Here is a 22,817-nt window from a genome sequence, read left to right as displayed (position 1 = left end):
GGAAGTAGATTCAAATGCTGCAGCTGTAAATTTCAGTTGGGGTAGAGCATAAATGGAAATGAAGCTGGAGAGGTAAAAGAAGACAGGAAGGCAGCAGGAAAAGCTGCCTGGCATCAGAATTAGAGGGATAAAAGGACACTTGTAGCAGAAGATGGAATGACAGATATCAATCAAATGTTCTGGTCCTAAGTCAAGAACTATTAAAGGTTTGACGGCCACATATATTTACCTAGATATATTTAGAATGTACATATTTAGAATATATTTATTTTAGCATATAGTTGGTATAAGTGTTTTTCTTCTCCTCTACTCCCAAAAGATTATTGTTCCTGGGTCCTAAAACAGCCCTTCAAACCATCTTCTCTCTTATAGTTTAAAGTGAAATATTTCATTTATAATGAAGTACATTTACATTAGACCATCTTCCATGATCATTAACTCACTACTAAAATCTGGGTTCCTGTGCTAATTCTCTCAGGTTTTCCCGTTGTAAAATGAAGTGGAAACGAAATAGCCAGGACAGTCAAATTCATAAGACAGAAAGTAGAATAGTGGTTCCCAGGGCCTTTGGGGAGGAAAGAGGAAATGAGGAGTTGTTGAATGTGTAGAGTTTCAGCTTGGGATGATGAAAAAGTTCTGGAGATGGATAGTGATGAGGATTCCACACAGTGTGAAATAACTTAATGCGACTAAATTGTACTTTTAAAAAGTTAAAATGGTAAACCTTTTGTTATGAATATTTCACCACAATAAAAAAAAAATTAAATGGCAATAGCGGCCCTAGCTGCCTTAAAGAAAACCACCAGAATGCACATGAAAGTCTTTGCAGGGGTAAAAACCTTAGAATCATTTTACAAAAGCAAACTATCATCAAGGTATTTAACAAACAATACAAAAGTGATTCACAAAAATAAAAACCTTTGGATATACCTCATATTCATCATTTCGTGCTTTCTTCGTAGGAATGCCATTTTCCTGTAAAAAGAAAAGACGGTGTTTATGACTATAATATTTCATGAAAGTATACAGTGGCACTGCATAGCAATAAAAATATGACTATTGTATAGACATTCTACACAAAGACTGTCCAGAAATCTGAGTCAACAGAGAACCTACCAAATGCCCACTTCGTTTTCCCCTGAGCATTTGTATCCCCAGAATAGAGCATCGAAATGTTTCATAAAATAAATGATCAGAAAAGCTAAATCTCTTTCAAGTATATTTTCCCAGTTTTTATAAAATAAGCAAAGGCTCTATTCAGTCTTTAAGAAAAGAGTGGTAGTTTCCAGTGATTACGCTTAAAACAGTCATTTCATTATTGAAATGAAGCTCCAGGGAGCATGACTAACAAGCCGTGAAAGTACTCAGCTGCACCTCCTGCCTGTGAATTCTACCAAGGTGTGATTACTACGCCTCCACCAAGCACTTTTTTTCTTTTCCCATTAAACCAAGCACTTTTAAATGAAAACTGACTTCGTGGTGGGTTGGGAAGAAAAATTATGCCATTCACAAATGCTCAACTAGTATGTGTAACGTTTATATATCAAAATGACTACTAATGAAGAAAACAAAACAAACAGAATATCATTATTACAAATCAGCTCTGAAGCATTATTTGTGTGTGTGTGTGTGTGTGTGTGTGTGTGTGTGTGTGTGTGTGTGTCTTTTTTGAGACGGAGTCTCGCTCTGTCGCCCAGGCTGGAGCACAGTGACCGCGATCTTGGCTCACTGCAAGCTCCGCCTCCCGGGTTCACGCCATTCTCCTGCCTCAGCCTCCCAGTAGCTGGGACTACAGGCACCCGCCACCATGCCCAGCTAATTTTTTTGTATTTTTAGTAGAGACAGGGTTTCACCGTGTTAGCCAGGATGGCCTGATCTCCTGACCTCGTGATCCGCCTGCCTCGGCCTCCCAAAGTGCTGGGATTACAGGCATGAGCCACCGCACCCAGCCATTATTTTTATTCTTAATACATCACGTCCAAAAGTACAAAGCAAGAGTTTTAATCATTACTGGCTGAGATCTAGGGAAACTTATTTATACAACCACCGTGTGTACCCATTTCCATATCTCCAGAATTCACTGGCATATCCTGTTGTATTTGCCAGCTCTATCATCAATTTTGTCTAATTCCAAATTTCATATTTCCCAAAACCTATCCTCCTTAGACAAAATGTTATTCTCACTGACATGTTTCTAGCTTACTCTCTTTTCCACCTCCACCTCTATCTACTACACGATTCTCAAAAATACGGCTTTATTATTATTGTTGTTATAATGAGGTATACAGATTTTGCTATAGCATACCCCTGACAACACTACCCACCAGTCATATTTTATCTTTCATTTCCCTGTTGTATTTTTATAGCACTTAACATTATCTGACTGACTTGTTTTATGGTTGTTTCCTCCAACTGAGTGGAAACTACATCTATCTTATTCACTACTACTCCCACAGTGCCTAGAACAGTGCCTGGCTCATAATAAGCCTTCAATAACTATTGATTGATTGAATGAATAAATTAATGAATAAGGGAATGCATGCACTTTTGGTCAAAAGCAAAGAGAAGTGTTGGGAGACATGAGATATTTAGGTTTGAAAGTTCAGTGGCCAAAACAAAACACAGGAACACATATACACACACACTCACACACTCGCACGGACACACACAGTAACACAGAGTTCCTTTTGCCTCTAGTTTCCTTCTATTGTCCTGGAGTTGCACACTTAAAAGTAATGAGCTGGAGGCATTACACAAGAGAAGTGAGGAGTACAAACTCTGGAGTTAGAGCACCTAAATCCAATCCCACCTCCAAAACACACAAGATTTATGATGATGGGCAAGGTACCTAGCCTCATTAACAAAATAAGGGTAATAAATGTAGAGCCAGAAGGATTGTGATAATGCATGTCAAGCAGGGAACACAGTGCCTGGCTAAGCACCACAAGCACTTGATAAATTATCGATATTATTCTACTGCCAGTTCCTTATTCTGAAGAGCTGGGAAGCAACACGAATCCTACTTCACATCCCATAACCTCACTACGATGCATAATATTCAGCCTCTGAGGTAACACCAAGGTCAGATAACCCTTGCATCTGAAGCAGCCTCCTCACTTCTTCACTGGCTTCTACCCCTACATTGATCTCCCCACATCCGAGAAAACCCAACCCCATTCACCAGTTCCATATAATTTCAACCTGGAATGTGGTCCTGGTTATTTCCTTAATAGTTGTACCCCCTTAAAAATTTTGGTAATTCACTACTTGGATTTTAAGGAAATAACTTACAACTTAATGATGATCATGAATACTACCAAATATGCCATCTTACCAACTAATCAGGAGAGATCTCAAAATACCCCAACGATTTGGAGGTCCCAAATCAATTATTTTGATTTGATAGCATCAGTTCTCCTGGCATCTTTCACACCCTGACAACTGTCAAGTGATTTTCAGTTCTAAGAGAATAGCTATTCAAACACCATCATTTTTACCCCTGCTTTATTTCTCTAGCACCTGTTTCATAGAGTGGTTAAAGAGCATGAGCTTTGTGGTCAGAAATGCTAATTCCAAAACTAGCTCTGGCATTTACCAGATCTAGACAAGTCAATAAAAATGCCTTGAGCCTCAATGTCCTTGGAAAGAACAATAGCAACTCATAACAATTAAATAACATTATGTTCACACAGTGGCTAGCAAATAAAAGATAATCCACAAACGTTAGCTGATTATTATAAATAAAGCTCTTGTTAACTTCCTAAATTACTACCCTTAAATCTTTATTTCCTACTGAATTCTAAGTTTTATGGACCAGTAACACCCCATTCTCCCAATTCCTCATGGAAGAATCCTATTCTCATACAAATTGTAATTCATATCGGAGGCTTATGATCCTGTTATAGTAACTCCTGTTTGTCCTCCTGACTTCCAACACTTTTTCCTTTCAAGGTGCTTCCAAAGAGCATCTTATGGTGATACTGGCAGCACACATTTTCATTCCCAAAACAAGTCAAAACAATACCTCTTTAGAGTTCACCTTCAGAGGAATATCATGAAAGGGGGAAATGTAGTGACCAGTTACATCCTCTGCAAAGAAACAAACAAAACAAAACAGAATTAAAGCAACAGACACATTGTTCTGTACAGCAATAATAAATATCCTTATCTACTTTTAAACTTACCCATTTTTTCCAAAGCTAACTTTAACTCCCAACTTAAATTCAACTTTTAAAACTTGCCACAATCTAAGAACCGAAAAGAAATATATACCAGCTAAACCACATTTGGGTTGCTGAAATAATTTACTTATCCCTGTGGCTTAAAACACCCAAAGCAGAAAATATCTACAATAGACTAAAACCTAAAATACAAAAAACAAACAAAACCATCACTTTTGAAAAAGAGACTCATAACTAAGTGAATTCTATTAAAACTGATGTCAGTTTCCCCTTGGGGACACCCAACAATAGTATTCCCAATTTCTACCTACTATCCATAGGAAAAAAAAAAAAAGTCCAAAGTTCCTATTCAATTAAAAGAAAAGAAACATTGTTTCCATTCAATGTGGTGAGGATGCTAGTACTAAAGTAAGCTTAGAACAAAAACAAACTTCAATAACAGAAACTATCTTATCTTAAAAGTTGTATACTAAAATGTATATTTTAAATACTTTCAAAAGTATGTATTATTTAATTAAACACAATGCCTTTTAAATAAATACACTGCACTTTTACTGGAATATATCTGTTTCCAAAAGCTAGGTTTAATAGAGCCCTATAAAATTTTCACTTTGTAATTTCCTAAATCAGGTTGTTTTACTTCTGGCCTGCTACCTGTTTGGCACGATTTTCAAATTTAAATTTCAAGAATATTTAACAAAATAAAACAAAGACAGGCTACATCCCAATAGCAATGAGCACGCCAGCAACCACATCTTGGTTTCTTTCTTTTCTTTCTTTTTTTTTTTTTTTTTTTTTTTGAGACAGGGTCTGGAGTGCAGTGGCATGATCATGGCTCACTGCAGCCTCAATCTCCTGGCCTCAAGCCAGCCTCCCACCTCAAGCCTCCAGAGTAGCTGGGATTAGTGGCATGCACCACCACACCCAGCTAAGTTTAAAGTTTTTTGTACAGACAGGGTCTTGCTCTGTTGCCCAGGCTTGTCTCCAACTCCTGAGTTCAAGCAATCCACCCACGTTGGGCCTCCCAAAGTATAGGGATTACAGGTGTGAGCCACTGCACCTGACCCAGATTTTGGTTTTGAAATGCCATTCTCCAGTAAAAGGAACTAGGCCTCCTTGGAGAAAGGCTTGATTCTAATGCTGGAGCAAAGAATACCCAAGATGAGCCTGGAGCATCTTGTAGGGTCAGAAGGCAACCAAGTGCTCAAAAATCAAAAGATTGGAGGTATGGTAAAGGGAAACGTGAACCAATCTGAAACAGGCCAAAGCAGGAACAATTTGAGCAACAAAATATACAACAAATATGCATGAATCCACACTAATACAAACAAATGATAAAATAAATAAATGAGAGAGAAGAAACAAATCCAAGATTGAGAAACTGTAACAGATTGTTAGACAGTAAGGAAATATGATGACTAAATGCAGTCTGGTATGCTGAACTAGATCCTGGAACAGAAAAACGACATTAGTGGAAAAACGAGTGAAATCCAAATAAAATCTGGAGTTTAGTTAAGGCTATGTGCCAATGTTAGTTTCTTAGTTTTGAAAAATGTACAATGGCAATGGTAAATGATGTTAAGATAATATTAGGGAAAAACTGGGCTGCAGGGTATGGTAGAATCCTGTACTAACTTTGCAGCTTAACCCAATCTAAAATTATTCCAAAATGAAGCTTATTAAACAACAACAACAACAAATAAGCCTTGGCTTCTCCCTAATAAAAACAGAGGCATGGCCGGACACGGTGGCTCACGCTAATCCCAGCACTTTGGGAGGCTGAGGCGGGCAGATCACCTGAGGTCAGGAGTTTGAGACCAGCCTGGTCAACATGGCGAAACCCCATCTGTACTAAAAATACAAAAATTAGCTGGGTGTGGTGGTGCATGCCTGTAATCTCAGCGACTCGGGAAGCTGAGGCAGAAGAATTGCTTGAACCCAGGAGGTGGAGGTTGCAGTGAGCCGAGATCACGCCACTGCACTCCAGCCTGGCGACAGAGCAAGACTCCACCTCAAAAAAAAAAAAAATAGAGGCATATAACTTAACAATGAAGTTGTTAATTTCCACCAATATTTTATTTTCCCCTACCATGCTCTGTGCTTTACCTTAGCACTTATCACTAGAATTAAGTTCTGGAGTTTTTGTAGTTCATTTTTGTTTGTTCTGTTATGCTTTCTACTGGATCTCTAGCATCTGGAAAAGTACCTAGCACTTAATAGGCATCCAATATACACTTGCTGAGCAAATATCTGTTAGATAAATGTCTCTATTACTATTTTTTTCCCCTTTAAACTGTTAACAAAATTTTTATTTCCCCACCTTAGCAACAAGGTAATTCCTGAAGGATGTGTGCACAGGTAGGGATAAAAATGAGAAAGAGCACACAAATGGCAAGTGCATAAAACTTCGGCTATGGTCTATAAAGTTCTTTGCATCAGTTAAAGGGACGCACTTAAAAAAAACCTCTTCTTTCATATATTAAATCAGATTTCAAATTCTCTGCCTGCTTTTCAAAGTTATCTATGTTATCTATAACAAAAAAAAAGTTATCTATAACAAAAGAACACAAAAAACAAAATTACCAATTTTTTGCATGATTATTTACTTTTCTAAACATAATAGATACTAAAGTGGGCCACATTTACATGTTTTCGATTAAAATAAAATATGGTGATGGGAACTGAAAATGGTGCACTCGCTTTGGCAAACAGTTTGGCTCTTTCTTGTAAAGTTAAACATACAATTAGTATGTGACCCAGAAATCCCACCAAGTATTTAACTGAGAAATAAAAACATGTTCACCCAACAATCTCTAAACGTTTACAGCAGCTTTATTCGTAATCACCAAAAACGGTAAACAATGCAAATGTACAACTGGTAAATGGACAAAAATTATGTTACACTCATATAGTCATCTTTTAATCAATGATTAATTACTCCACAATAAAAAGGAATGCACTATTGATACACATAATAAAATGGATGCATCTAAATACATTATATCAGGTGAAAGAAGCTCAACTCAAACAGTTCCATTTACATGACATTCTGGAAAGGCAAAACTATAGGATAAAGTGCAGATCGTCGGTTGGTTGCCAGGGGCTGATGGTAAGAGAGTAGGGTTGACTCTAAAGGGGTCCACAAAAAATTTTGCAGGGAGGGGTAGACGTGTTCTGTACTTTGATTGTGATGCTGTTTACACAAATCTATGTTCTGTCAAAACTCAGAAGTGTCCACAAAAAAAGTAAATTTTGCTGTATGGAATTTTAAAAATAAGTAAATATGGAGCTGAAAGACAACTAGGAGGAGGTTAAGAAGACATACACAGTAAGTCTTCCGAATCTGCAGATTCAAACAATTGCAGATTGAAAATATTCTGCAAATTTAAAAAAAAAAAATACAACAATAAACAATACAAATAAAACAATACAATATAACAACTATTTACACAGCATTACAAGGCATCAGATATTGTAAGTAATCCAAAGAGGATTAAAAGTAGACAAGAGGGCTCCTTTCTCTTGGTTTCTTTCCCCCCTCCCCGACCCATAAGAAAAAAAAAAATAGGAGGAGTGCATAGGTCACATGTAAATACTATGCCCTTTTATATCAGGGACTGGAACATCTGCAAATTTTGGTATCCATGGGGGTTCTAGAACCAATCCCCTGCAAATACAGAGGGACAACTGTAATGTATAAATGGAAGCTCTTATTCCAAGAACAATCATCAATCTGTGATTGTCCTCTCTTCAAGTCACTTAAGTAAAAAAGGTAGAATTCTGAAAAGAAAAAAATACAATCCTTTAAAAGACTACTTCAATTGTTCATTTGGGACCTATCATTGTCCCAAACCAATTTATCAATTTCAGCTCTAACAATCCAGGAAGTTACACAAACAAGGGAAGTTTGTTATCATGGGGGTAAAAGAAACTTGACAGAAAAGCTAGACTGCCTTTGTAATTAATAGTAAATAAATCTAGGACACTGATTTGGTGTCATATTTCCCTAAAGATCCAACGCTCTTGTTAACTGTGGACAAGCCCAATACTTATTAAGATGTAAGATCATATATATATACCCATAGTTTTCTAGTTGTCATTTGGAAGGTAAAAAGATTACAAATGAGTGAATGGTCTGTATTTACTGACTTACATAACCATAACTACTAGAAGCTATTTCATGAAATAGTATTAATAAATAAAAATGTAATAATGAAGAAAAAGAGTAAAAATATAACTATTCCTAGAAAACAAATATGGCCTTAGATCTCAGATAATGATAATGCTTTAATGGGCAATATATCTATAAATTTGCATAGGAGCAATGACTAGAAAGGTCAAAAGCCTGACTTCTAGTTACTCAGCTTGATAAAAGTGGCAACTGAAGAAAGATGAGGCTCATAAATTTGGAAAGCAGAGCTTTATTTCTCATAAAGGGCTGCAACCTGCAAGCATGCTCAATTGAGCTTCATGCTTCTCCACAGGACCCATGTTCAAAAAATGGTGGTGTCACCATGATCCGAGGGTGGAGTTTTCAGCTCTCTGATGTCAAAAGGTGAAGTGGAAAACATGAAAACCCTCACTGCACATTCTCCATAGATTTGCCAGAACCACTCGTATCAGGAGGGAATGCTGGTGAGTTGTTTTGTGGAAACCACAAAAGGGAGGGGCAGCTGTCAGGCTTTTGGTTGGTATCATCATCTGTGGAGTCTTTTGAAAGGGCTGGTTTCTATTTAGCCCTTAGGGAAGAAAACGTAATGGCAGTTAGTGAGGGAAAGGGCATAAGCAGGCGTATTTGACCTCCCCATTCCAGTCATGGCCAAGAACTCAGTTTTCAAGGTTTCTCTAGGGTCCCCTTGGCCAAGACAAGACCCATTCAGTCAACTGAGGGGCTCAGAATTTTAGTTTATTTCTCAACAGTTACTCAATTTCTCTGAAGCTTAATTTTCTCAATAGTTTCTTGCACTAAGCAATATGTATTTATAGAGTGTTTCACATGAAAAGGAAATGTACTAGATTTTGGAATACAAAAGTGCTAGACAGTGATCCATACCCATAGCTAAGACAAGACACGTTACATCACTGTCATCATCATCATCACCTAGTAAGTTTAAACACAAAGGCATCCTCTCAGCACTATTAGAGAATTAGACATTTCCCTAAAGTGCAAAAGGATAAGAACTCATTAAAAGTTTTCCAGGGCCAATCATGTTAGTATGCTATTATGTTCCATTTAAAGGGTATTAAAATCCTCTAAAGGTGGATTTAAAGACATGTAGTATCTATCCTGATCCTCTACAAAATGAATAACATAATCTATATTTTACATATGCGCCACAGACAGAGGGATATGGTATATGGAGCAAGCGCTGGGGCAACATATGCCATTATTTTTAAAGATAGTAGAACTTATCTAGCACTAGGTTAAAAAAAAAAAAAGATGGTAGAACTGAAGCACACATCAGACAGCCCTTCCTCAGAACCACAGAATACATTAGTGATACATTTTAGGTTAGAACTTTCTTATCTGAAGCTCAGACTGCTTGTTTCTCAACAGTTGAAAACAAGCTATTGTCAATTTGCTTTTTAAATTACCTATTTTGCTGTTGTTAAGCCAAAGCAATGCAGGTCCATGACTGAAAAAATAAAAGTTTCCACCTCTCACCAGTCTAGTTCCACTTCTGAGAGCAACCCATTTTCAACTCTTTGTATTAGGTCTAGTGGTTACCTTCATCTTTCAAAATAGCATATTTAGTAGTTTTTGTTTATCAACTGTAGAAATTACCTACTGATTCCAATTCTGAGAGAGAGTTTAGTTCAGGCTATTCCGCATAAGTTCTTAATTGGCTAATGTTAATACTTCATACCTTTTTATTCCACCAAGTATACTGATACGGTTTGGCTGTGTCCCCACCCAAATCTCATCTTGAATTCCCACGTGTTGTGGGCGGGACTTGGTGGCAGGCAACTGAAACACAGGGGTAAGTCTTTCCTGTGCTGTTCTCATGATAGTAAGTCTCACGAGATCTGATGATTATATAAGGGGGAGTGTCTCTGCACAAGCTCTCTTGTCTGCCACCATATGAGACGTGGCTTTCACCTTCTGCCATGATTGTGAGGCCTCCCCAGCCATGTAAAACTGTAAGTCCAATAAACCTGTTTCATTTGTAAATTCCCCAGTCTTGGGTATGTCTTTATCAGCAGCATGAAAATAGACTAATACAGTAAATTGGTACCAGCAGAGTGAGGTGCTGCCAAAAAGATAACTGAAAACGTGGAAGCAACTTTGGAACGGGGTAACAGGCAGAGTTTGGAACAGTTTGGAGGGCTCTGAAGAAGACAGGAAAATGTGGGAAAGTCTGGAACTCCCGAGAGACTTGTTAAATGGCTTTGACCAAAATGCTGATAATGATATCGACAATGAAATCCAGGTTGAGGTGGTCTCAGATGGAGATGAGGAACTTTTTGGGAACTGGAGCAAAGGTGATTCTTGATAGTTTTAGCAAAGAGACTGGCGGCATTGTGCCCCTGCCCTAGAGATCTGTGGAACTTTGAACTTGAGAGAGATGATTCAGGATATCTAGTGGAGGAAGAAATTTCTAAGCAGCAAAGCATCCAATAGGTGACTTGGGTGCTGTTAAAAGCACTCATAGCCTAAAAGTTTGGAAAATTTGCAGCCTGACAATGTGATAGAAAAGAAAATCCCATTTTTTGAGAAGAAATTCAAGCTGGCTGCAGAAATTTGCATAAGTAACAAGGGGCCAAATGTTCATCCCCAAGACAATGATTAAAATGTCTCCAGCGCATGTCAAGAGGCCTTCACAGCAGCCCTCCCATCACAGGTCCTGAGGCCTAGGAGGAAAAGGTGGTTTGGTGGGGCCCAGGGTCCCTCTGCTGTGTGCAGCCTAGGGAGCTGGTACCCTGCATCCCAGGCAGTCCAGCCCTGGCTAAAATGGGCCAAGGTACAGCTTGTGTTTTCGCTTCAGAGGGTGGAAGCCCCAAGCCTTGGCAGCTTCCAAGTGGTGTTGAGCCTGCGGGTGCTTGGAAGTCAAGAATTGAGGTTTGGGACCTCTGTCTAGATTTCAGAAGGTGTATGGAAATGCCTGAATGCCCAGGCAAAAGTTTGCTGCAGTGGCAGGGCCCTCATTGAGAACCTCTGCTAGAGCAGTGTAGAAGGGAAATAAGAGATCACAGATCCCATACAGAGTCCCTACTGGGGCACTGCCTAGTGGAGCTGTGAGAAGAGGGCCACTGTCCTCCAGACCCCAGAATGGTAGATCCACTGTCAACAGCTTGCACCATGTACCCGGAAAAGCCACCGACATTCAATGCCAGCCCACGAAAGTAGCAAGGAGGGGGACTATACCCTGCAAAGTCATAGGGGCGGAGCTGCCCAAGACCATGGAAACCCACCTCTTGCATCAGCGTGACCTGGATGTGAGACATGGAGTCAAAGGAGATCATTTTGGAGCTTTAAGATTTGATTGCTCTGCTGGGGCCTGTAGCCCCTTTGTTTTGGCCAACTTCTCCCATCTGGAACGGTTTGTTTACCCAATACCTGTGCCCCCATCGTATCTAGGAAGTAACTAACTTGCTTTTGATTTTACAGGCTCATAGGTGGAAGGGACTTGCCTTGTCTCAGATGAGACTGTGGACTGCAGACTTGAGTTAATGTTGAAATGAGTTAAGACTCTGGGGCACTGTTGGGAAGGCATGATTGGTTTGAAATGTGAGGACATGAGATTTGAGAGGGGCCAGGGGCAGAATGATATGGTTTGGCTGGCTCATCTTGAATTCCCAGGAGTTGTGGGAGGGACCCTGGTGGGAGGTACTTGGATCATGGGGGCAAGTCTTTCCTGTGCTGTTCTTGTGACAGTAAGTCTCACGAGATCTGATGATTACATAAGGGGGAATTTCCCTGCACTAGCTCTCTTATCTTGTCTGCCACCATATGATACATGCCTTTCACCTCCTGCCATGATTATGAGGCCTCCCCAGCCATGTGGAACCGTAAGTCCAATAAACCTGTTTCTTTTGTAAATTGCCCAGTCTCAGGTATGTCTTTATCAGCAGTGTGAAAACAAACTAATACAAATATATAGTATTTCTTGACATAAATAACCTGCCTTCTACCTCCCTTTCTTCATTCTTCTAATTTTTTGTCTTCTGTCCTTTTATTTTTTCATGGCAAGGCTGACAGAATGTTCTGTAATCATATTGAATTTTCTATGCATTTCCTATTATATATATCCAAAATTTCTCTTAGATAAGAAAAACTTGGAATGCTCATTAAAATGTAGATCCCTGAACCACCATCCTACATCTAGTGAAGCAAAATCTCAAGGAGAAACGAATATCTGTATTTTTAGCAAACATCCCAAATAATTCTTACACTCAGGTGTGTGAGAAGCATTCTCTATGTGTCTATTTTTGGTGAGGAGGATACTATAATTAAATTTCCTTTTTTGGTTCAGCTTCTATTTTTCTTTGTGCTTCTAATTATCTTTCTTACATTGTCATAATCACATCTATAAATTATTCCAATGCCTCACAGGTATCATCAAAATTATGGAATCTTCTCCTTACCCAAACAGCTCCCTCAGGAGCCCTCTATCCTCAGGCTACAATATGAACTGGATGCTTTCTGGGCATCCTAAGACTGCTTCTTTGCTCTCCAGCGTAGATCTATCATTTTCTGGATCCCATGCATTCATGTTTTTTGGTTTACTTGTCTTGCAGAAGCATATTCCTAATAAGTGTTCTGTAAGAAGGAATGCGTGTGAGGCCAATTTCTCAAGTTGTTAAATGTCTAAAATGTCTTTACTTAGTTCTCACTCCAGATTGACAGCTGGCTAGGTAGAGAATTCTAGGAGGAAAATTCTTTTCCCTCAGAATTTCAAAGGCATTACTCCAGTCTTTGAGCATTCAGTGTTGCAGGCCTATTATTTAACCACTCCCAAGCCCTGCACCCAGCAAGACATGTAGGATTCTCTCAATAGTTGTATAATAATGTCACTGGGAGGTCAGAACACTTGGGTCCTTCAATTCTTAGATTTTTTTTCTATTATCCCTTTTACAATTTCTTCTCCATTTTGTTTGTTCTTTCCTTCTGAAACCCATATGAGTCAAATGTTGGATTTTCTGGATTCAATCTCTATGTTACTTCTTGCCTCCTTTATCTCTGATGTTTTGTTCTACTTTCTGATAAGATTTCTTTCCCTTATCTTCTAATTCATCTATATTCATTTTTTAGGACTGCTGTAACAAATTACCACAAACTTCATGGCTTAAAACAGAACACCATTCAACCCACTACACCTTCTACTGAGTTACTTGTTTTAACAAGTTATTTGTTAAAGAGGTCTTGGTCTTGATTGCCATTTCTTCACAGCCCACTCCTTCCTTTCCTTTATAACAGATGTAACAAACAACACCCATTTGACCTTTTAAAATTCAAGTTTCTTGTTTTTCCCATTTAATTTTTAAGTTTTCCTTGAATTCATTCAGTAAATATTTATTGAACATACGCACTGTACTAAGCATGGTTCTAGATACTAGATAAAAATTCCAATTCCCTGCTCTTATGGAAATCACATTCTAGTTGGGGAGCAAAAGAATTGATTATGTGTTTATTCTATCACATATCATAAGCATTATAAAGATAAAGGAAAACAAATTAGGGAAAGTGAAGAATGAATAATTACCAGTGGCAAATCCCTATGGCTCTGCAACAACCTCAATTCTTGCCTCCTCAGAAGAAAGAATTCAACTGAGGGACAGAAGCAGAAGGAGAGGCCAAGGCAAGTTTTAGAGATGGAATGAGTTTATTATAATAAAAGGCTTTAGAGCAGGAACAAAGGGAAGGAAGGTACACCTGGAAGAGGGCAAAGTGAGCAACCTGAACAGACGAATGCACGGTTTGACATTTCGACGTGGGGTTTTATACATTGGCATACTTCCGGGATCTTGTGTCCCATCTCCTGAGTCTTCCCTTGGAGCAGGCTGTCTGTACACACAGTAGCCTTCTAGCACTTGGGAGGGGGACCAAGTGCAACGTGTTTACTGGAGTTGTACGCATGTTCACCTGAGGTGTTCTTCCCTTACCAGTCGAATGTCCCTAGGGGGTCATATACGAAACTCTGCCATTTTGTTCTTAATGTTCTCAAATGCTTGAGCCCACTCACCCAGTTCCTTAGATCTCATGGGAAGCTGCTGACCACAAGCTTCAGATGCTTCTGTTTATTTGGAGACTACCTCTCCCTGGTGCAGGCTGCAACCAATTAATATTTTAGAGAAACAGTTAACAACTGCCTGACCATCACCTGATGGTTGCCTGTCATTCCTGGTGTGTGGTGAGGGAGAGGAGCCCTTTTCTGCCCTGCTCATGCCTGACTAGCTATCTACTGTAATAGAAGGAGTAATATTTGATATCGAATGGTCAGGGGAGATCTCTCTGGTGGGCAACAGTTCAGCACAGATCTGAATGAAGTGAGGGAAGAGATCAAGCAGACCTCTAGGGAGGAGCACTGAAGGCATAAAAAGCACAGGTGTGCAGAGGAAAGAACATACATGGCATGTCTGAGAAACAGCAAGGAGGCCAGGATGGCAGGAGGACATTGATCAAAAGGAAAAGTGGCAAGCAATGAATTCAGAGAGGAGCCCAGTATTAGATCCAGTAGGACCTTGCATACTATGATACATATTTCAAAAAAATTTTTGAGTGAAATGGAAAGCCACTGGCATTTTCAGCAGAACTTGGACATGATCTGACTTACATTTTAAAAGGATCAAGGTGATTGCTGTATGGAAAGTAGACTATACAGGGATAAAGGTGGAAGCAGGGTGAAGAATCAGGAGGTTACTACAATTGATCAAGGTGTATGATGGTGACACAGAGAAAATGACAAGGGTGGAAGTGGAGAGAAGGAATTATCTTTTGGTACATTTCAAAAAATATGCTAATGAGTTAGCTGTGGGATAAGAGTAAAAAGTGACATGAATGATTCCCAAGTTATGGGTTAGCAACTAAAGACAGAGAAAGAAACAAGTTTGGTGGGGATGGGGAATCAGGAGTTCTGTTTTGTACTGTTAATCTTGAGTTGTATCTTAAATATTTCGGTAGAAACACAGAGTAGAAAGCTGGATGTGTAAATTCTGAGTTCAAGAAGAGACTGGGGCTAATGTTGTAAATCTGGGAATTATAAAGTGTCTAACACTATGGGACCTGATGGGATCACCTAGAGTGACAGCAATGGTCAGCAAACTCTGGCTCATGGGCTAAATCTGTCACATGGCCTGGTTTTATTTCTGTAAATACAGTTTTATTGGAACATAACCACAGCCATACTTTTACTGTCCATGGCTGTATGTTACAAAGGCAGAGCTGAGGAGTTGTGACAGAGAGTGAATGGTTTGCAAAACCTGAAGTATTTCTTATCTGGCCCTTTACAGAAAAGTTTGCCAACCCCTGCCCTAGAGAGGCAGTATAGATAGAGAACTGGGCTGAGGATTGAGCCCTGGGCACTTCAAAGGTTAGAGTTCAGAAATATGACAAAGGTTCAGCAAGGGAGAATGTGAAGGAGAAGCATCAAAACTAAGACAAAGTGCCTTCCCAGTGGAAAGCAGTTTCCTCTGGGAAAGACAAAAAAAAGTGTTTCAAAGAGAAAGCGATCAACTGTAAAAATTACTGCTGATTGGTCATATGAGGACTTCAAACTGACCATTAAGGTTGCAGCATGGAGGTGACAGGTAGCCCTGACAAAAAGCAGTTTGGTAGAACAGTAGTAATGAAAGCCTAACTTAGGTGATCCTTGGCTATTTGGTTTATATTAAAGAGACTAGGAAACAATGACTGGGAGCTCTATGTTCCCACAGAAATGAATGGGTAGGAGGCTGGTTGTTATGCTGGGGTCCCCAAATGCCAGCATGCAGAGTACTGCTGGGGCACCAACACCATCAGGGGTCCTACTTCCCTCTCAGCTCTTCATTCCACTTTTATAGGTGGAACTAGCACACCCCTCATGCATTAGACCTGCATGGGAAATATTTGTGTACTATTTGTAATACAACTTAAACTAATCCCCCTGTGTTAAGTTCTACATCCATCTAACTCTCTATCCTATCTGATATCAACATACCCACAACCTCTCTGAGGTTCTGCAGCAGCTCGGCTTCTTCCTAAACTACGTCCCCTGAACACATATACTTAAGCTGGGACTTCTTCCACACTGCTTCATTAATAACCATACCTCCATCGGTTTTTTCATCTTTTATACATATTTCAAAATCTCAAGCTTTGGTGGCTCCTTCTTATCTGTTGTTTTAGGGTTATCCTTTCTTACCCTCACTATCACTTTAATAGGATATTTATTATAGGGGAAAAGAGATAAATGATTGTAGTCACTGCGTCATTTTTGCCTTGGCATTTTCACTGTTGTCAAAAATCAGATTGTGTCCTTAGGCATTAATTGCTAACCTCTATCAGGCCCATCTATCTACAAGATATTGCCAAACAGTGATCAAAATTTTCCCTTCAACTGGTTTAAGATTAGATTTTATTCTAGCATTTCCTAAGTTATCTATGTCATTCTTTCTCTCACAAGAGCAAGTTGTATCAGGATGAAAGTTTATTACTTACACTAGAGCAAGTGAAAAAATTGAATGGAATGTGAAAACCATACCTAATTTTATGTATCTATACCAGACAGCTAAATGCATGCCATATACCAACATATGATGACACACTATTACAAAACCACTTATAGAGATTCTTACTGGAAGTTTCAGCAATGACTGAAGCTAGCTTTGTTTTATTTTCTGATAAAAAGATTGAGAAATGTAAAGAAGCCTAAAAACTTCAATAAAAATGCTTCCTCTGTTCCATGTAGATCACACAATTCCTATTTCACAGCATTCATATAGAAAACGTTTAAGGTTTTAAGGACTGAAAAATCAAATAAAATACTTTTTCTATATTCACACAAAACCCATTGTGTTCTATTATATCAGTTGAAGTTCTATGACATAGGTCAACTTTAAAAAGTTACAGAAACTCATATTTAAGACTCAAACATATTTTGTGGATTATTCATGGGAAGTTCTCTTTTAAGTCCAAAGATAGAGCACTTACAATGGCAGATTCCACCTACTACCCAGATGACGTAAAGAAAACTTATAGTAATTTCAACACAAGCACATGCTTACTGTAAGTGACAAAGTAAATTAATTTTAAAGAATGGCTTGGTTCATTTCCAGACTAAATAAAAGCAACTTGAATTATCCACAGCACTATTTCTCTCAGTAAACCAGTTGCCTGTCCCATAATAACAAAATTCCAAATTATGGAAAGCATAGCTTTTCCCTATCCTCGGAGAAAAGTTTGAAATCTAAAATAAAATTTCAAGTTATTAACAAAACAAAACAAAAACACCCAAGATATCAAAGGAATATATGCAGTGTTAGGTCTTTGGCTCAATATAAGTGAATCTAACTTCATTATGATTTCACAGTTAATTCAAAAGACTGCAAGTACCCATTAAAACTTTAAGATCTAGGAAGCCGGGCACAGTGGTGCATGCCTATAGTCCCAGCTACCCAGGAGGCAGAGGTGAGAGTATCGTTTGAGCTGGGGAGGTCAAGGCTACAGTGAGTCGTGAGTGCACAACAAACCAAACAAAAATAAATAAAATGAATAAACGACAGCAACAAAAACCCCTCTGAAACCTATAATTTAATAGGAACACTTTCAAAATAATCAATTCTATCCACATCCCTTATTCTCTCCCTTCACAGAATGTAACAATAACATTTTAGTCTAATGCCTTAAAGTCAAAAGGGAAAAATAAATAACATTTATTAAATACCTATCATGTGTGAGACACTGATAATTATACACATAGTCTCATTTAACTGCCACAGCAATTCTATAAAATTACTAGTGCTTTCCCCATTTTATTTATGGAGAAACTGAGCTACCGGATGTCATCTGAGGTAAGGGATGCCATCTGGTGGTTAATTCAGTCGAGTGACTTGTCCAAGATGGTAGTCAGGACTACAACTTAAGTGGTTTGACTATTAGTCTAGAACTGTTACAGCACAGTTGCTTCTGGAAGCTGCAGAAATCATAACCCTGGTGTCACTAAGATGTTAACAAATGTTCTGAGAAATAAGTACTCTGTGGTTCAGGTTTCGGAGAAGTTACATCCGAATTTTCCAGAACTTCAATAGGCAAATTACTCTTCAAAAAAGCAATAAAATGGGAAGTATTCTAATTTATTAAACCATGAAACCCCCTGTTTTAAAGAAAACCTAGTAATACACCATGGGATGCTTGTGTTCAACTAAGCAGTTCGGAAAATGATCATCTGGTCCAATCTCCTCATTCCGTGGTTTAAAACAATGAGATGCAGGGAGGTGAAGTGACAGCAAGATACTAACAGGGTCAGGGCTGGCACAAGGAGGCCTGATGATTCCCACCAGGATACTCTTTCCCCTAATCATCCTGTCTCACTGTTTCTACAGAGCTTAACACCAATTTTTTTAAAGTATTACATGAATCACTTATTCTGATTTTACTGAATGACAGTAAAGAGAAACCATTTACAGACATGAAGCTGGAAAATGTTCTACCTCCCAATGCACTAGTATTTCAGAGACTTGGAATATATCTGGAAATGTGGAAAATGATTCTGCTTCAGTAACAATGAATAACAAGTTTAGGCCAAGTAGTACTACACTCATATTTGTCTTTGAAGTGAGACATTAGTCCACCCTAGTACTGCATACAGACATACTGAGTAAAAAATATCCAATCTGTGACCATCTTTATAAAGGGTAATTTGTTCATTGTTTTCCCCTTACCCCATTCGTCCTAGAGTGGCTTCCTTTCACTTTGCCCTACCCCTTCTAGCAGGTAGTAAACGGTCCTGGCCAGTGATGCCATCTGGCGGTTCGTTCAGAAACTGTTTAACCAACACACTTTCCAATCAGGATCTCACCATCTGGACCCTCTCCAAAACCACACTCCCCTTTCTTCCAATTTTTGCCCATTTACCTTAGTAAAATCAGCTTTTCTTCTTTCCTGTGCTGTTTATCCAGCTGAATAAAAACGTATTTTATTTGTGGCACTCTAGTTACAGAAAAATCATGAGTTCTAAGTACATTTGAAGCTAAAGAAACAAACCAACAAGAGGAGGCCAACATAATCCCGAAAATGCCCCCATTCGACATCCTGTCCTAATAGAGACTGTTAGAATCTCCATTATTCATCCAATGCCTTCAGGGAATACCAGTGCTGAGAAGAACCTTGAGGATCATCACTTCAAGGTCAAATGCTTCATTTTACGGCTGAAGAAACTGGCTCTGTGAAAAAGAATTGAAGTAACCACCCACCCAACAGCACACAGCGAGTTAATGGCAGAGCCAAGATTACGGCCTAGGACTCCCCATTCCAAATCCGGTACTGGGTCAACTACTCTGTGCGTGCCAGGCTTCTCAAGCCTGTTTTTGCTCAACCAGTGTATTTACTTTTTCCATAATTAATTATAGTAATATTGTGAATCTCTGTACTATGCCTAACAGTGTCTAGCACACTTCATATTTATTGAATATTTGGGTATCTATTAATTACTGTAGTTATTGCAAATCTAGAAGACTTGCAGCAGACAGGCTTTTTTTTTTTTTTTTTTTTTATCTGCTTAAAAAGTGAACTACCACTTTAAACATTGTTTCTATGACTATTCCCATTATTCATCATATGGTAACCTTTTGGAACACAATCCATTCAGAAATTTGAGACTTCCTGTTCACCTGATTAGTCTTAACCAAAGACAGAAGAAAATATGTGGCACAGGGTGAAAACTGCAACCAATTTTGAAGAAAACAGAAATTCTAGTACTAGTTGCATTATAATCACACTTTAGGCAAACTTGTCTTCTCTCCCACAAAATAATCCTCGACCCTAAACTCATGTAGGATAACTGCAAATCCTTCATAAATTACAAATATTTATAATGATTATAGTTATTAATAGTAATTTATATTTTAGGCCCTGTGACTAATCACTTTACATATACAATGTCATGTAATTCTTGCAGCCCTATTTTACAGATGGAAAAAACAAGGCTTAGCAACTTAAACTCGTTCGGGGTCACAGAGTTAAGACCTGAAGAACTCGGAGGGCCTGCTTAGAAGTGAAAGCCTCCAGGGCCAGTGCTCCGAAAAGGGGAGCAATAATGCAAGGCCCACTTTGATACTACCACTCCAAGGCTCTGCAGTCAGTGGGGCGTGAAGGCAAGCGACCAAGATCGCTATTTTCAGTTACATTTAACGTACATAGTGAAACAATGGGGTACACGGAAGACCTGTGTCCTTTCTCTGAGCTGGAAAACTCAGGGACCACCCCCCCCCCAAGTCGCTTAGCCCTCTGGGCTGTTCAACTTGGGGAGGAAAAGGGGCTGCCCCGGGGCCAACGAGGCTTTGGATGGTGGATCATATTCAGGGTGTAAACCTGTGCGTACCGAGTCAAGCTTCTGGGAAAGAACCTTCATCAGAGTCCCTCCAAAAAAGAAGACACGCTGGATTAGGCATCTGCAAAGTTCCGCCCGCCTCTCCGACGTCAGTGAGCTCCCGCAGTAGGAGCTTTTCTTACGCCACTAGAAAGGCCGGCGTGTGGGCGGGCTCTGCCTTCCCTTCCTCACTAAATTGTGTGAACCGAGAACCGCGGCCTGGCCGGCTAATGGCTGCGGGCCGCCGCGGGGTGGCCGCTAGCACTCTGCCCACCCCTCGGGGAGGGCGGCTGGCAGGGCACAGGGCGCTGTGTACCCCCGGCCGACAGCCCTGAGCCTCTGCGCTCGCTTTGGGGTCTTGATCCGCCGTCTCCTCGCTGTCAGTTCTCGTGACTCGGTGCGCGCTCCGGCGAGAAGGAAGGTTGCCTGGACCGCGCAGCTACCGCCGAGGGCCCCAAAAAGAGAGACAGGGGAGACCGCGCGGGGCGCCGCAAGTGTCCCCTATTCCATCCCCCACCCAGGTTTCTCCGGTGCGCCGCTCAGCGAACCTCCACGAGCTACTTACTGAAGAAGAGGCGATAATTCTGCGAGCAGGGCTGGCCGCGCTCCTCGGTGTGGTACAGGGCCATAGCACGGCGCGGCCCGGTCCCAGCACTGGTCCCCAACCGCAGGCACGCAGCGGCAGGGGCACCCGTGCGCAGCAGCCGCAGCAGCGCGCTCATGGCGTCAACGACGGTCCGGCTGTGCGCGCGGAGCTACCGGGGGACCCGACCCGGCCGCGCGCCGGTGCCCCCTACCGTCCGGAGTCATCCCTCCCGCCCCGGCGCTTGGGCTAGGATCCTGGTGCCTGCCAGTGAATCTGGGCCACCAGCCAGTTGCGCGCACTGTGCCCTCAGCGAGGCCGCAGCTCAAAGACGAGTAAGACAAGACCCACCACCCCTGAAGCGCTCACTGCCACTTGTTAATTTATACATTTATTCATGCCTTCATTTATCCCGTCAAGATTTGCTATCGTGATTTTTTATTACAGTGATGTAATATTGAGTGATTACTCTGTGCCAGGAACTGCTCTAGACCCCGTCCAATATAGGAGATGAGCGCACATGCACACAAAGACATCACTATAAGACAAAATGATCAGGCCACCACGTGAAAACGTGACGTTGACACCGACTTATAGAGCAAAAAAACCCTAAGTAGCTTACTCAAATGCCATCTTCTCCATGAGACCATTTCCCAACCCATAGAGATGATTTATCCTTTCCTTTTTTTGTTGTTGTTGTTGTTTTTGTTTTTGAGACAGTCTCACACTGTTGCCTGGGCTGGAATGCAATGGCGCAATCTCGGCTTACTACAACCTCCGCCACCTGGGTTCAAGCGATTTTCCTGCCTCACCCTCCCGAGTAACTGGGATTATAGGCACGCGTCACCACGCCTGGCTAATTTTTGTATTTTTAGTAGAGACGGGGTTTCTTCATGTTGGTCAGGCTGGTCTCGAACTCTTGACCTACGGTGATCCGCCTGCCTTGGCCTCCCAAAGTGCTGGGATTACAGGCGTGAACCACCACGCCCGGCTGGGAGAATGGATATTGTAGAACACCAGTACTCTGCCCCTATTGTAGAACACCAGTACTCTGCCCCAAGTGTCATTTTATTTTTTTCTAGTCCATCTTCTTTGGGACTATCATCATCTAGACCACTTTCCTACTGGGCAACCAGGTTCTTTCAGCATCTCCAATTATTGTGTGATCATTAAAATTGAGAAACTGGTCTACCCAGGTTCCAGAAAGGATCCCTAGGAGATGTTGTGACCAGCTACTTAGAGACTCTCTACTAAGATTATAGATACTAAAATGTTTTTGTCAACAGTGGTAGCTTTGTAATGTGTCAACATGAATAGGCACAACTATAAGGCAAATGCTCCCATAAAAAGGAGAGAAAATCTCTTTTGTGCATATATCACACGGTTGTATAATTTTATTGTTTCTTTATGTTGGAAAAAAAGCTTAATTTTTCTATTAACTTTTGAAGATTAGATATTTGAATAAGACAAATTCCTATGGAGGCAGGGTTGTGGGCTAATTTCTAATGATCTATGGATACTTAAAAGTATCCAGGCTGGGCATGGTGG

At 40.2% G+C, this 22,817-nt stretch overlaps 1 protein-coding gene across 2 annotated transcripts in view; it reads right to left on the bottom strand.

The window, feature by feature from the left end:
* The window catches only part of PPA2 (inorganic pyrophosphatase 2), a 104,702-nt gene extending 83,250 nt beyond the window's left edge, over positions 1 to 21,452 (bottom strand). The window contains exons 1-3 of one of the 2 annotated variants that reach the window (XM_003899048.5): positions 21,252 to 21,452; positions 4,025 to 4,089; positions 931 to 975 (exon numbers count right to left, since the gene is read on the bottom strand). In XM_003899048.5, the coding sequence (XP_003899097.1) occupies positions 931 to 975; positions 4,025 to 4,089; positions 21,252 to 21,408 (267 nt within the window). In that variant the 5' untranslated portion in view covers positions 21,409 to 21,452. The remainder of the gene's footprint in view (positions 1 to 930; positions 976 to 4,024; positions 4,090 to 21,251) is intronic. The other variant, XM_009207297.4, reaches the window with a different exon arrangement.
* Positions 21,453 to 22,817: the final 1,365 nt, after the last annotated feature.

Source organism: Papio anubis, chromosome 3, assembly GCF_008728515.1.
Source record: "Papio anubis isolate 15944 chromosome 3, Panubis1.0, whole genome shotgun sequence".
Classification (NCBI taxonomy): Eukaryota; Metazoa; Chordata; class Mammalia; order Primates; family Cercopithecidae; genus Papio; species Papio anubis.
Note: the sequence above shows the minus strand (reverse complement) of the source record. Positions and strands in the feature narration are given on the sequence as shown.